A 12416-nucleotide genomic window follows, 5' to 3' on the forward strand; every position below is an offset into this window, starting at 1 on the left:
TTGATAATTTAACAGCACTGTATACTTGAAAAAAATGAAAGAGTGAAACGGGCTACTTCTGTGTCCTGTAGCTGCTCTTTATCATCATAGATAATCTGATTCAGTACCAATGAAAAGTAGCTTATAAACTAACACAAAGACCCGGCAACCAGCGTCTGACTCACTCTCTGGATGAATCAGCTAATCATACAGGGAAGAACAAGGGTTGTTTCATATGCCTTTGGGTAGACACACACACACACACACACACACACACACACACACACACACACTCTTTATACCAGCCATTATCAGTGGGCGGGACACCTTTCTACTTTTTCACTTATTAACTGACATAGTATTTGAGGAACTGTATTAAATGCAAATTTTTGCATGTTTGAATGGGACAGAGAGTGTACATGTAATTCTTTTCAGTTAACAGTCGAGTTTGTTTTGGTGACAGCTAAACAAAACCATGAGTTTGACATGAGAGAGCATCGCCTGTCCTCTCGGTCTCCCCCTCTCTCTCTCTCTCTGCGGTTTGTCTCGTCAGAAGTCGATTCCCTGAAACCTATCAGCCGCAGTCGGCATTCACTCTGCTTTAAGACGGGAAACACTAAGAACTCTGTTCCCGTCCACCACATGTGGACGTGTACGGGTGGCCCCTGGCAAAGGCCACGTTGTTTCTGGTGATTTATCACACGCATATACACACACAATCCCGGTTATTGTGCTCTTCAACCCAGAAGAGACACATGAAATAGTCATGTGTCAGCCTGTAATGTTTATTTTACAGCATATTTTTTTGAGGAAATGGCACAACACATTTGGAAAAAGCACAGTTGACTTGATCTAGTAGGCCTAAATGTTTTTTTTTGCATTATTGTTCTACAATCCGTGTTTGAGATTCTGATTGACAATTCGCGCACATCTGTTTATCAAAGTGCATGTGTGCGGAATACTACTCATGTATATATTCATTTTGTTTGCAGCGATTCTTGGAGGTTGCCTACAAACTGAATACATATTTTATGGGTTTAAGTAGTGCAAAGTCACGACAAGAAAATTAATCAACAACTTTTATAATGGATTTAAAAAGTCATTTACAAGAAATAATGTCAAACATGTGCTCTTTCCAGTTCCTGAAATGTGAGCATTTTCTGCTTTTCTCTGTTTTATATCTTTGTAAATTAAATACATGTGGATATTGGACTGTTGGTTGCCCAATGAAGATTTTTTTTTTTAAAAGTGAAAATAGCAAACATCCCACAGTTCTAACTTCTCATTTGTAAGGATTTGCAGCTTTTCTTTGTCTTATTTGATATTAAACTGAATATTTTTGGGGTTTTGGGCTGTTGGTCAGACATTTGAAGATGTCTCCTTGGGATTTAGGGGATTTTGATGGACATCTTTTACTATTTTCTGACATTTTAAAGACCAAGAAATGAATTAGTTAATCCAGAAAATAATTGTGAGATTAATCATTAATGAAAATAATCATTAGTTTCAGCCCTAAATTGAAGATGTCACCTTGGGCTCTGGGAAATGTGATGGATGTATAAACTAAATGATAAATCGATATATTAAAAAAAAAAAAAAAGATTATTTGATGATGATGAATAATCATTAATTGCAGTCTATTATCAAATAAGGTGTTTTATTGTAATGGTCTGTTAACTTAGTGTTATAATGGTCTCCAGCATGTTTTGGTGCCATTGCTATTTCCGGGCCCCGGTGTTGACTAAGACCCCATTATTCAACAGCCTTCCTCTTAGTCACCTTTTCCCTCCAGTGTTCTCCACATAAAGCAGCTTTATGAATGGCGAAACTAAACATAGTGAATATAAAAAGGAGGAAAGGTGGGCTATAATTGGAGAAGGGAACATTTTAGACAATCTATAGGGAATTTGGGAGAACCCCCTTTTTTTCCTCTACGCAGTGTTTGAACAGTGACTCATCAGGAAACCCCACCCACACGTGTCCACACATGCCTACCAGACTGTGTGTGTGTGTGTGTGTGTGTGTGTGTGTGTGTCTGTGAGCACAAGGTTCATGTAGTAACATACCATATGGATCAATGGACACTTACACTGCTTGTCAAAGGAAATCTTTGAACAGTAATACAGGAAATGGACAAGATGATGAATTGTTTGTTACCATAGCAGGCCGTTACAGAGGGTCACCGCTTTAAACACGCTGGCAAAGAAAACCTTGTAGAGTGAACTGAATGAGACACCCCCACACCCCCAATTCCTGCACAGTTTTAGCAGATGTGCCCTTGTGCAAAACACTGGAACCCCCTACTGCTGCAGGGGAGCTGCTCTGTGGTAAACAGTACGAGACTGCAGCTGTACTGGGCAGCTCCCAGGTGCTCGAATATGTGTGTATGTGTGTGTTTGTGTGCATGTAGGTATCTCAATCCCTTGCAGCTATTGTGCTTTTCCATGCAACTGCCATAAATAGGAATATTTTAGTCCTCTCTCCTTGTGAAATCAGTAACAATAATTGAGTAAAGGAATACTTCACAATGACAAATTGCAAAACAAACAAAACAAATCTCGCTTATCTCTAGAAGTAACTGGCCATGAACGTTTTATATGCTCAGGGTTTGCGATATCAGTCTGAGTACCAGACAGGGTGTCCTTTTTACTGCGGATATTCCAGAGAGTAGGCTACGTGCAACAATTTTCACTTGAACTACTTTCTACAGGAAAAATTCTCCCTATGAAGCTGCTGACAGTGAGGTCTGGGAATTATCCAGACTAATGGTTACACTATTGAATTTTATAAAAATGCAGTTTTCCACTGCTGTGAGCACCACAAATTAAATTCCATTTACCCACATTGTACTGTAGTGGCAGTAGAAACTGACAATAATTTCAAAGCCTGGTCAAATAAGACCATTTATGTGTCTTTATGTGTAGATACCACTAGAGGTAAGTGAGGAAATACATGATTTTTTTTTTTTTTGGTCACTTGGGTGAGCTGACCTTTTTAAAGCTGATCAAGTGCAGCCAAGATTATGTCCTCATATTACGAGGAACAAACCGGAGTAAGAGCATGGATTTGGTTTGCAAAATAGGGAAAAAAGGGAGACACATCTGGCTACTCCAGTAGTGCAATGGTCAGATGATGAAGATCTACAGCCTGAAATGTTTTATGCTTAAGGTCCTGTTAAGTGGCCATGAATAAGATTCTGCAAGATCTACTGTAGTTGTTTCCAGAGTATTGTGTCGAAATAGTGTGAAGATAAAATTGTGAGATATAATAGATTATTTTTTCTTGCTTTCTAAATTTAAATATGCATCTGCTATAAAATTGCTAGAGTTATGTTTCAAATTGAGGTTTTGTTTTAGTTCCCAGTGCTGAATGACTACTTGGCATCAATGTTTCCAAGGTCTCTTTTGGCTGTGTGGCTGCAGTAATTCGTCTGCCATATCTTGTAGAAATTATAGGTTAGGAATCAGAAGTGTACAAAAAGCATACCGTCTCCGCCTTGAGATATTTTGAAAATCTGCACGGAAAAGTCTACACCTTTTTTATTTTTTTTATTTTTTTTAAAAATTCCATTGCGTCCACAGCGTGGTGGTGGAAAGGCATACTAGCAGGCCTAACGACAAGGCCTTGGTTGCCATGGCAAAGGCATAGCAAAACAGGAGGGGGAGAGTGGGCTTTTTTCTCTCTTTCACTCCATGAGGCGGGGTTCGTTTCTCGTTACTGGGGTGGACAAAGATAGCTGTGAGTCATCCTTGAGGCTGGGAGCCAAGCCAACACATTCCTCCTCCTCCTCCTCCTCCTCCTCAGATTTCTTGTCTCTACCCCCCCCCCCCCACCACCACCACCACCACCACCTCTCTCTCTTTCTCTTTTTGTCTCTTTCCTTTCCCATTTCCATTTTATACTCCCCCACCACCCTTTCCTGCTCTCCCCCATCTCACACTGTCTCTGTCCAATAGCTCCCATTTTGTCTCTGTGACTCAAAATGTGTCATTTACATATTTGCTCTGTAACAAAATGCCTTAAAAAGCTTAGATATTGCAGCTGAAAATGGTGGAATGATGTGCAAACCTTTATTATTTTTCTTTTTTTTTTTTTTTTTTTCCAAGAGAGAGCAGACATTTGTGTGTGGGAGGAAAGAAGATATGACAAATAAAAAAAAAAAAGTAGTCTACACTCAAAAAAAACAAGAATAAAGCTTGCCAAAATTACATTTCTTGTTATGTTTTTAATTTCCTCCTTCAGTGCAGAATATAAAACGTGCAGCGCGGCCCTTGTGGCACAAAGGTCTTTTTCAGTTCGCAAGCTTGGAAACGAGCTCTGCTGCCTTGTTTTACTTGCAACAGATTTCCCTTTTCTTGATGAAACTGGCCTCGCTTTATTTACCTAATTTCCCAAATGTAATCAGCATTTGTTTGCACATCTGTTGGTTCTCAGCATCGAATTTGTTAGTCTCATACTGACTGTGTATTGTATTGTAAATATTAATGGTGTGAATCTTAACAATAACTGTAGAGTGTCTCCACTCATGTGCCCTGAGCGCAGGCTGAGAGACTTCAGAGCTTTGATGGAACAGAATATAAACATAATGTCTGGGGATATTTATGCTGAGGCTCTCTAATTACGCAATTCTTACAGAATTGTATAAACAGGTAGTCCCAAGCAAACGCCTTCACGAAGATCTCACACATACCCTGCATGGATTATGTAAATAGTATATGAGAACACACACGCGCAAGGACACACACACACAGACCGTACTTGCCGCGATACACGTTTCATAACACATCAAGAGTTGATGTCATTCACACGTACAGTACACAGATGCACTTGATTTATACAGTTGCACACACAGTTATTGCAACACTCCCACACAATCATGCACAAATACACCTCTACACACACACACACACACGCATAACCCATGGAAGTATACACACACACCCACACACAAGATTTTCCAGTGTCCTTCTATTGTCTTGCTATAGTGTTTTAAGTGTTTTAAGCCGACATCCAGGAACAGCATCCTGGAGGTGCCAGAAGCAAAGAAAACATGTCAAAGAGCAGATCAGTTAATTGTACGACTGTGTTGAACCGAAGCCCCTTCTTAACGGTCGTTGTTATAACTCGTGTTTGTGGATTACTTTGTCAGTGCAGTACAGTTGGGTTTAATTTATTATCATATATTAACAGCTTAATCAGCTTTTTAAATATTTAACAGACTAGGCGTGGAGATTGCATCCCAGGAGCCATCTCTCTGAGCTGGATTGCTCAGGGCTAAATGAACCTAAACTATCACTCTTTTTTTCTTTATTTATATTTTAATTGTGCCATCAAATCTGACCCACACCCACCTTTTAATCCATATTTTACAAAAATAAATGTGATCAAATCAATTTTTCATTGGCTGGTGGTCAATTGATGCCAAACTGCTGTTGCTGCTATTGGAAAATTAAAATGCATTACTTTTAATTTATCACAGATTTCTTTGAAAACTCAACCTGCTAACAAAAAAAAGGTTGTAATATCTCTGTGTTGTTGAGACACGCTCACTACAGTTACAAAATCACTAAGCTTCTTTCTGGAAAGTAAATATTTTAAGCTCCAGCATAGAGTTGGCTCATTCTTTCACCTATCTGAGGCTGGAACTATACTCCAAATTAAATTTTATTTAATTGCACAACCTTGTTCAAAGCCCCTGATATTTCTGTTTGACAGACGCATAAGGACACTCCATATTAAATGTGATTTGGCAGTGTACTTCTCTTCCAATTACCCAAAGTGCTGCACAATGCTAAAGCTGTTGCACATGACATAAAGAAATAAAATAAAGAGTTGCCCCTGAGAACTAATGATGTCAACAGCAATACTAACAACTACATTGGTACCCAGAGAATTTTTTTTCATTCACACTTTTCTACATTAAGGTCACAGGTCAGGTTGAGCTATAAAATAGTCCCTGTCCAGAACAGAAGTACTATGTCTTTACTCATTACACTTTACCTCTCTGCTCTACATATATTTCATTGGTTTTATTTCTTTTTATTTTCTTTTTTTTTTACATTTGTTTCATCTCATTGGATTTTTACCAATGCTAACTGCGTTGCTCTAAGGATGGCAGTATATGTTGGCTGATCGGTCCACCACTTTGGTCCATACCATGGATCCGAGAGGATAAATCCTACTGACTTTGGTGACCTTTCCTCTAGACCACGAGGTTGACGTTTGTTATTTAAAGTAGAATATCTAGAAGATATTGTAGAAGTAGAATTTCAGTTTGTCCAGTACTGGTTTATGGCCCAAATACCTGCAAAACTAATGACATTCCCATCCAACTCAGATGTACTTTGTGTTTAATGCTAATTAGACGATGTTAGCTTGCTAATATTCTAAACTAAGGCATGAACATGGTAATATAGCTGCAACGATTAGTCGATTAATGGTTTAGTTGATCGACAGAAAATTAATTTGCAACTATTTTGATAATCAAACAATCGTTTTAATCATTTTAAAGTCAAAAATGCCAAATATTTGCTAGTTTCAGCTTCTCATATCAGAATCTGAATCTCCTTACGAGCCAAGTGTGTGAGCATACAAAGAATGTGTCATTCTGCTTGCATTTGCTCCCACAAACGCAACATAGAAGGATAAAAATAGATGTAATGATTAGTAAGATATGATGAAATAAAGTAGTGCTAAAATTAAATGGAAAAATTTCAAATTTAAAAACTATTTACAGAATGGAATAATAATAGTTGTGAAATGAAAAACTTCAAATTAAATATTGACTGTACAAATTCAATATCATCATGTGGTGATTTAATGCTTTCTTTATCATTCATGATAGTAAACTGATTATCTTTGGGTTTGAAACTGTTGGTCGAACAAAAAAAAGACATATTAAGCCTTCACCTGTCACTGGGAAATTATAGCGAGCATTTTTCACTATTTTCAGACATAATGACATGATTGGCAGATTGATCGATACTGAAAATAATCATTAGTTGCATTATACCTGCTAAACATCAGCATGTTAGCATTGTCATTGTGAGAACATTAGCATACTGACGCTCAAAGCAACAGGCCTACGTACTACCTCACAGAGCTGCTGGCGTGGCTGTACACTGTAGAAAATGGCTCTTACTTTGCATGGCTAAGGCATTTATTCGCTATGTAGTGTAATTAACACATCTCACAGGGGCCAGTTGTACTGAAGCCACAGTAGAATATGAAGTTTCCATTAAAAGCATTCATCAAATTGTTACACTGCATGCCATTCTGCTGTAAGGCACCCTCTCTGTCTCATATTTGTGTACGAAGAGAGAATACAAATAGTCAAGCAGCATGTCAATATAGCAAAGCCACTTCTGTCCATTAATTCACTGCTTGAGCTGATCCACTGGGCCCATTAAGTCTAATGAAAGTCACAGCAGCACCTTCACACACTCACAAGCATTCATCTGCCCACAGAATCAGACTGTTAAAATGTTTCATTGAAAAAATATTAACATCTAGACAAAGAGCTGCAAGAGTTGCAAGTAATGCTTATCTGGAGTTGTAAACAAATGTGAAAAATTGTGTGAGTGTACACATTGCTAATGCATTCACACTTTACAACTCAGTTTTATAAAAAGAAAACATGTCTCTCTTTATATAATAATATAAAATCTTAATGACCACCATTGTGGTGAAAATGTTCCACAATAACAACAGCAGGCTCAGACAATGACTTATCATCACACCTAGAGTCATATAAGCTTTAGGGAACATGGCCCAACCAGAGGTGGTTAAACTCTATTATACCGTTGTGGTCACTGTAAGATAATAGTCATTAAAACATTTTACAGCAGTAACCATGTTTCATTTTACCCTGGTTACTAATCTGCCTGTCTTGTAGGCGTCTTGACACTGATTGATGGCTGACATTTTCAAATACAGCCACCATGTTGCTGTAGGCACCGGTCTTTGTACGTTCAAGAATTCAGGGAATGTTTGTAGGTGTTAAAACTGTGTTTGTGTGTGTGTGTGTGTGTGTGTTCTTGACACATTGTGTATGTTTTTCTCTGTATATTTATAGCTTAAGCTCTCAAGCACTTGTACACCTGGATTGTAAAGAGCCACATTCTTGTCTTTTTTTATGAGTCAAAGTAAGTTTTACAACAAAAAAATCCTGTCTGTCCTCTCCAGCTCTGTGATCAGCACTTCTTGGCATACCTCCAATGTATGTTAATTCATGTGTATGTTACAAATGTATATTTTGCCCTTGAGCAAGGCTTTTACTACCGGCTGTGAAACGGTAGAGGAGTGTAATTGGACTGGGCTACTTGTGAAGTTTATAAATATGAATTGGTGCTTTGCCCTAAAGGAATGCATGGACATCTGGTCATTTAGATTGGGTTAAGTGCTCTGGGAAAGGTCATTGTTGAGTGCCCAAAGAGTATATATACTTAGTTGTCAGTTTATTAGCAAGGCTGCGCAAAAAGTAATGCTGTCCAACACAGCAGCCAGCAATAGTATGTTGTCCATCACGTTGATATCAATGATGGTAGTCTAAATATTAGAAACACTACAATACAGTTCAACAGCACCGCAAACTTGCAGCCGTCAAAATGACCATAATATTTACTCAGCGCCTCTCCAAAACAGTTTCAGCAGAAAGTGAAAATAATGGTCATGAAGGCAGGATTTACTGTTTCAGCCATGTGTACCGAATAAACTGGTGACTCACTGTTAATAATCCACTGTTACATTTGGAGAGCCTGTCTGTACGTGTGTGTAGATTCTCATGCAGGTGATTGATTTAGCATGTTGGTAACACTTTACTTTAAACCACCCCTTTTTAGCATTTATAAACAGAATATAAACAGTTCATTAATGGTTTATAACACTCTATAATGATGTTATAAGGAGATATAAGGACATTAGGTGTTTATTACCTGCAGTAATTGTCAACAATTATAACCTCTCCCATGAAGACATATCCTCTAATGTTACAACCATGTTTTACTATATTGTCATTCATTATCTGTTTAGTTACCAGCCTCCAGTTATGGGTGCCCACAGGAGGAGCCATAGTTGTTGACAAATACATTAATAAACACTTACATGTGCAAACAATCACATTATAGTGTGTTATAAACCACTGATTAATTATACCGCTTTTAAGTGTTATCAAGATGTCCGTGCCTCCTTCCCAGAGCTTCTTGTACTGCATGTGTCTGTCTGTGTGTGTGTGTATGTGTGTGTGTGTGTTTGTGTTGTATGTGTTGGCAACACATGATCTGATGCTTCTTTGATTTGGACTCCGTCAAACACTGGGCTGTCCCTCTTTATTTTTTAATATGAATAATGAGCAGTCTGGGAGGCATTTACATAATAACCCACTCGAGTTCTCAGAGCTTCATTGTACATCTGTAAAACATCAGTGAAATGTTTCCTCTGGATTTTATTTTAGACTTTTTCTGAACATAAAAGAGCCATTCTTTTTTTTTTACTTTTTCTATCCCCCGAAACATGAATCCACAGAGTAGCTCTGCTGTTCCACTAGTTTGTCTCGTCTTTGTCCCGCCTGTTTTTCAAGAAGCAGAATTGAATTTTCGTGACCGATTGCTGAATGCAGTAATATATATCGATTGCTTGAAGTTAGTTTCACTTAAGATTCTTAGTTAATTGCTTGTGAATGGACTTGATGTTGGTTTTAAATCATCATTCTGCTGTCGAGTAACTTTAACTCTGGCACAAACACACTCCCAGCAAGTTAAAGTGCATTTGTAGGCCACTCTGGCTCCTCGTCCTTACACTGGCTGTCCGAACACCCGGCTGGCAGTGACCAGAGGACTGTGAGGTCTGCGTCAGCAGCCTGGAAGCCATCTCCCCCAGCAGATGGCCATTATTAGTGACAATGAAGACTTGCCCACAAGGCTAAATAGAATAACAGGGAGCTCATTGGCTCTGCATGAACCACCTATACTGCTAACAATATATCTCCCTTTCTTTCTCTTCATCTTCTGCAGGGAATGTATTGTTTTTCCATGGGCATATCCAAGTTTTTGTTTTTGTTTTTTTTCTTCAACAAGTATCGGACAAAATCAGTTCCTGTAGAGATATTAGAGGAGAGGCAGTGCTCACATGACGAAGCATGTGTGCAACACACATGAATTCTCTTAATTCAACACAGGTCCCCTTGAGATAGAGCTTAATGGGCACTCATTCTGTACGGCAGGCTAATAACAGTACGTTAACGTTTTGGTCTGAGTTGTGTTGGCCTGAGTTCAGGTCACATCAACAGTGCACAACTGCTGCACTCACTACGCTGTACAATGGTAGTTTGTGTCCTGCACAGCCTCTGTCAGTGTAGTACATTTATCCACTGCTTATCAAGTTTCACTTTATGCAGAAAAATAGGAACATGTTCTTATTAGTGTTAGTACATTCTGGGAGCTATATGTAAATAATGACTCAAAATTACCGTATGCTGATCAGTTGAAACACAATAACAAGGCATAGAGAATAAACCGTGTGATGTAATGGTCTCAGAAAATTATCCATAGCACATTAATCACTTGTAAAACATTATTACAGAAGTGGGTAATCGTAGGTTTATTGCTACTCAGCAGCATTTATCAGCTATAGCAGAGTTCTGGCAATCAAACTTTGGCATGAGTTTTTAAATTACACAGCTACAAAAAGGCCAAATGATCTGTGCCCAAACTGCAGAGGCAATAGTCAAAAAAGTGCAAAATTATTTGATATGCCACGGAGGTCAGTCTTGACAACCGTCACATATATCAAACAGACACACTGCATTGAGAGAGAGGAAGAGAGGCCACAAGTCAAAACTCACCAGCAGGGACAGACGTATACAGCAGTGATTAGTGTGCATTGTTGATAATGGCACATACGTTATTGAAGAATAAGCAAACTAACGTCTACATCTCGTCTGTCCGTGTCTTCACAGGAACAGTAAGAAGGAGTCTGACCTGGAGGCGGCTCTGGCCAGGCTGAGAGACCTGGAGGCCCTGCTCAACTCTAAAGATGCTTCTCTCACCACTGCCTTGGGGGAGAAGCGATCCCTGGAGGGTGAGGTGAAGGACCTCAAGGCCCAGCTGGCCAAGGTAAAAACAATTTCATTGGAACTAAAGGCTTTACATGGTTGTTTGTAGTAGAGCCTGACCGATATATCAGTCAGCCGATATTATCGGATGATATCGGCCTATCACAGATATATCAGTATTGGCATATATATGCACCGATATTTTTCCTTTTTTTTTTAAAAGTTATATAGGCAGCATTTTATGTATATTTGATCCTTTTTCTTAATTCAAGTTTAATATATAGATACATGTTTGTTTTTTTTTGTTCTGTGTTTTTTATTTATAGTAATTTATAATTAAATTCCCAGTGAAGTTTACTGTTTCAGTGCAGTGATGTCATTTTATACAATAAAGTTTATTGTTAAACTGTGAAATATCATGCCTCCATTACATATCTTTATAACAAGTGTTTGATAATCACATTTGAGGAATCACTGCAAAAAATGTGTGTTTATGTATATGTTCTGTATGTATAAGATTATCGGCTGATATATTGATATTGGAATTTTTTTACTCCCTAATATCAGTATCAGCATCAGCCCCAAAAACCTAGTATAGGTCAGAGCCTAGTTTGTAGGCAGGAAGGGCACAAAAACCATGGAAAAATGTCAGACATCCATGCTTATTTATACCGTTGTGACACAACAAGCGCCTACTAAGATTAGAATCATTTCAGTTTATAGAGCACATCTTCCCCATGACACATCACTCTAAATTATAAACGGAAACAAAAGTGATGTGTTGTGGTCCTGCTGCTGTTTAGATCAACATTTTCTTAACCTCTAAAGACTTGCATTGGTTGCAATAGTCGAAAAAGTCTAAAGTCCTTGGTCGCCACCTGATAGAAAAGCAATCAGTAGTTGCACAAAACCCAGGATGCCTGACATTTGAAATGATTGTCTTGGTGCAGATGCTTTCAGAACACAAATACCTTAATGGATGGAGTAATTCTATGTAAACCCTCCAGGCAGTTGATTATGAATGACGACAAGGTGGCGAGGAAGACAAGATTGCATTCTGTGTTGTTTGTTTTATCAATGAGTTTTACCATAAGACTGATGTGGATACAGTTGTGGCCTTGCTCCACCTACTGGCCAAACAGAGGAACAGGCGACATCAAAGAACATTTCTCTCATCTCTTCTCTCTCTCTCTCTCCATCTTCTCTTTCTCTCCCAGTTGGATGGTAACTTAACCGACGCCAAGAGGCAGCTACAGGATGAGATGCTGAGGAGAGTGGACGCCGAGAACCGCCTGCAGACGGTGAAAGAGGAGCTGGAGTTCCAGAAGAACATCTACAACGAGGTCCAACTCTTCACCTTAGCCTTTTCGATTTCTATTTAGCTGCC

The 12416-nt window shown here is 38.7% G+C and overlaps 1 protein-coding gene across 4 annotated transcripts in view; it reads left to right on the plus strand.

Annotated features, from left to right (window-relative positions):
* LOC137190977 (lamin-A-like) overlaps nucleotides 1-12416 on the plus strand; it is a 40758-nt gene that overhangs the window by 19060 nt on the left and 9282 nt on the right. For all 4 annotated transcript variants that reach the window (XM_067600745.1, XM_067600746.1, XM_067600743.1 and 1 more), the window contains exons 3-4: nucleotides 10934-11090; nucleotides 12247-12372. In XM_067600745.1, coding sequence (XP_067456846.1) covers nucleotides 10934-11090; nucleotides 12247-12372 — 283 coding nt within the window. The remainder of the gene's footprint in view (nucleotides 1-10933; nucleotides 11091-12246; nucleotides 12373-12416) is intronic.

This window comes from Thunnus thynnus, chromosome 10 (genome assembly GCF_963924715.1).
Source record: "Thunnus thynnus chromosome 10, fThuThy2.1, whole genome shotgun sequence".
In the NCBI taxonomy this organism is placed as follows: domain Eukaryota; kingdom Metazoa; phylum Chordata; class Actinopteri; order Scombriformes; family Scombridae; genus Thunnus; species Thunnus thynnus.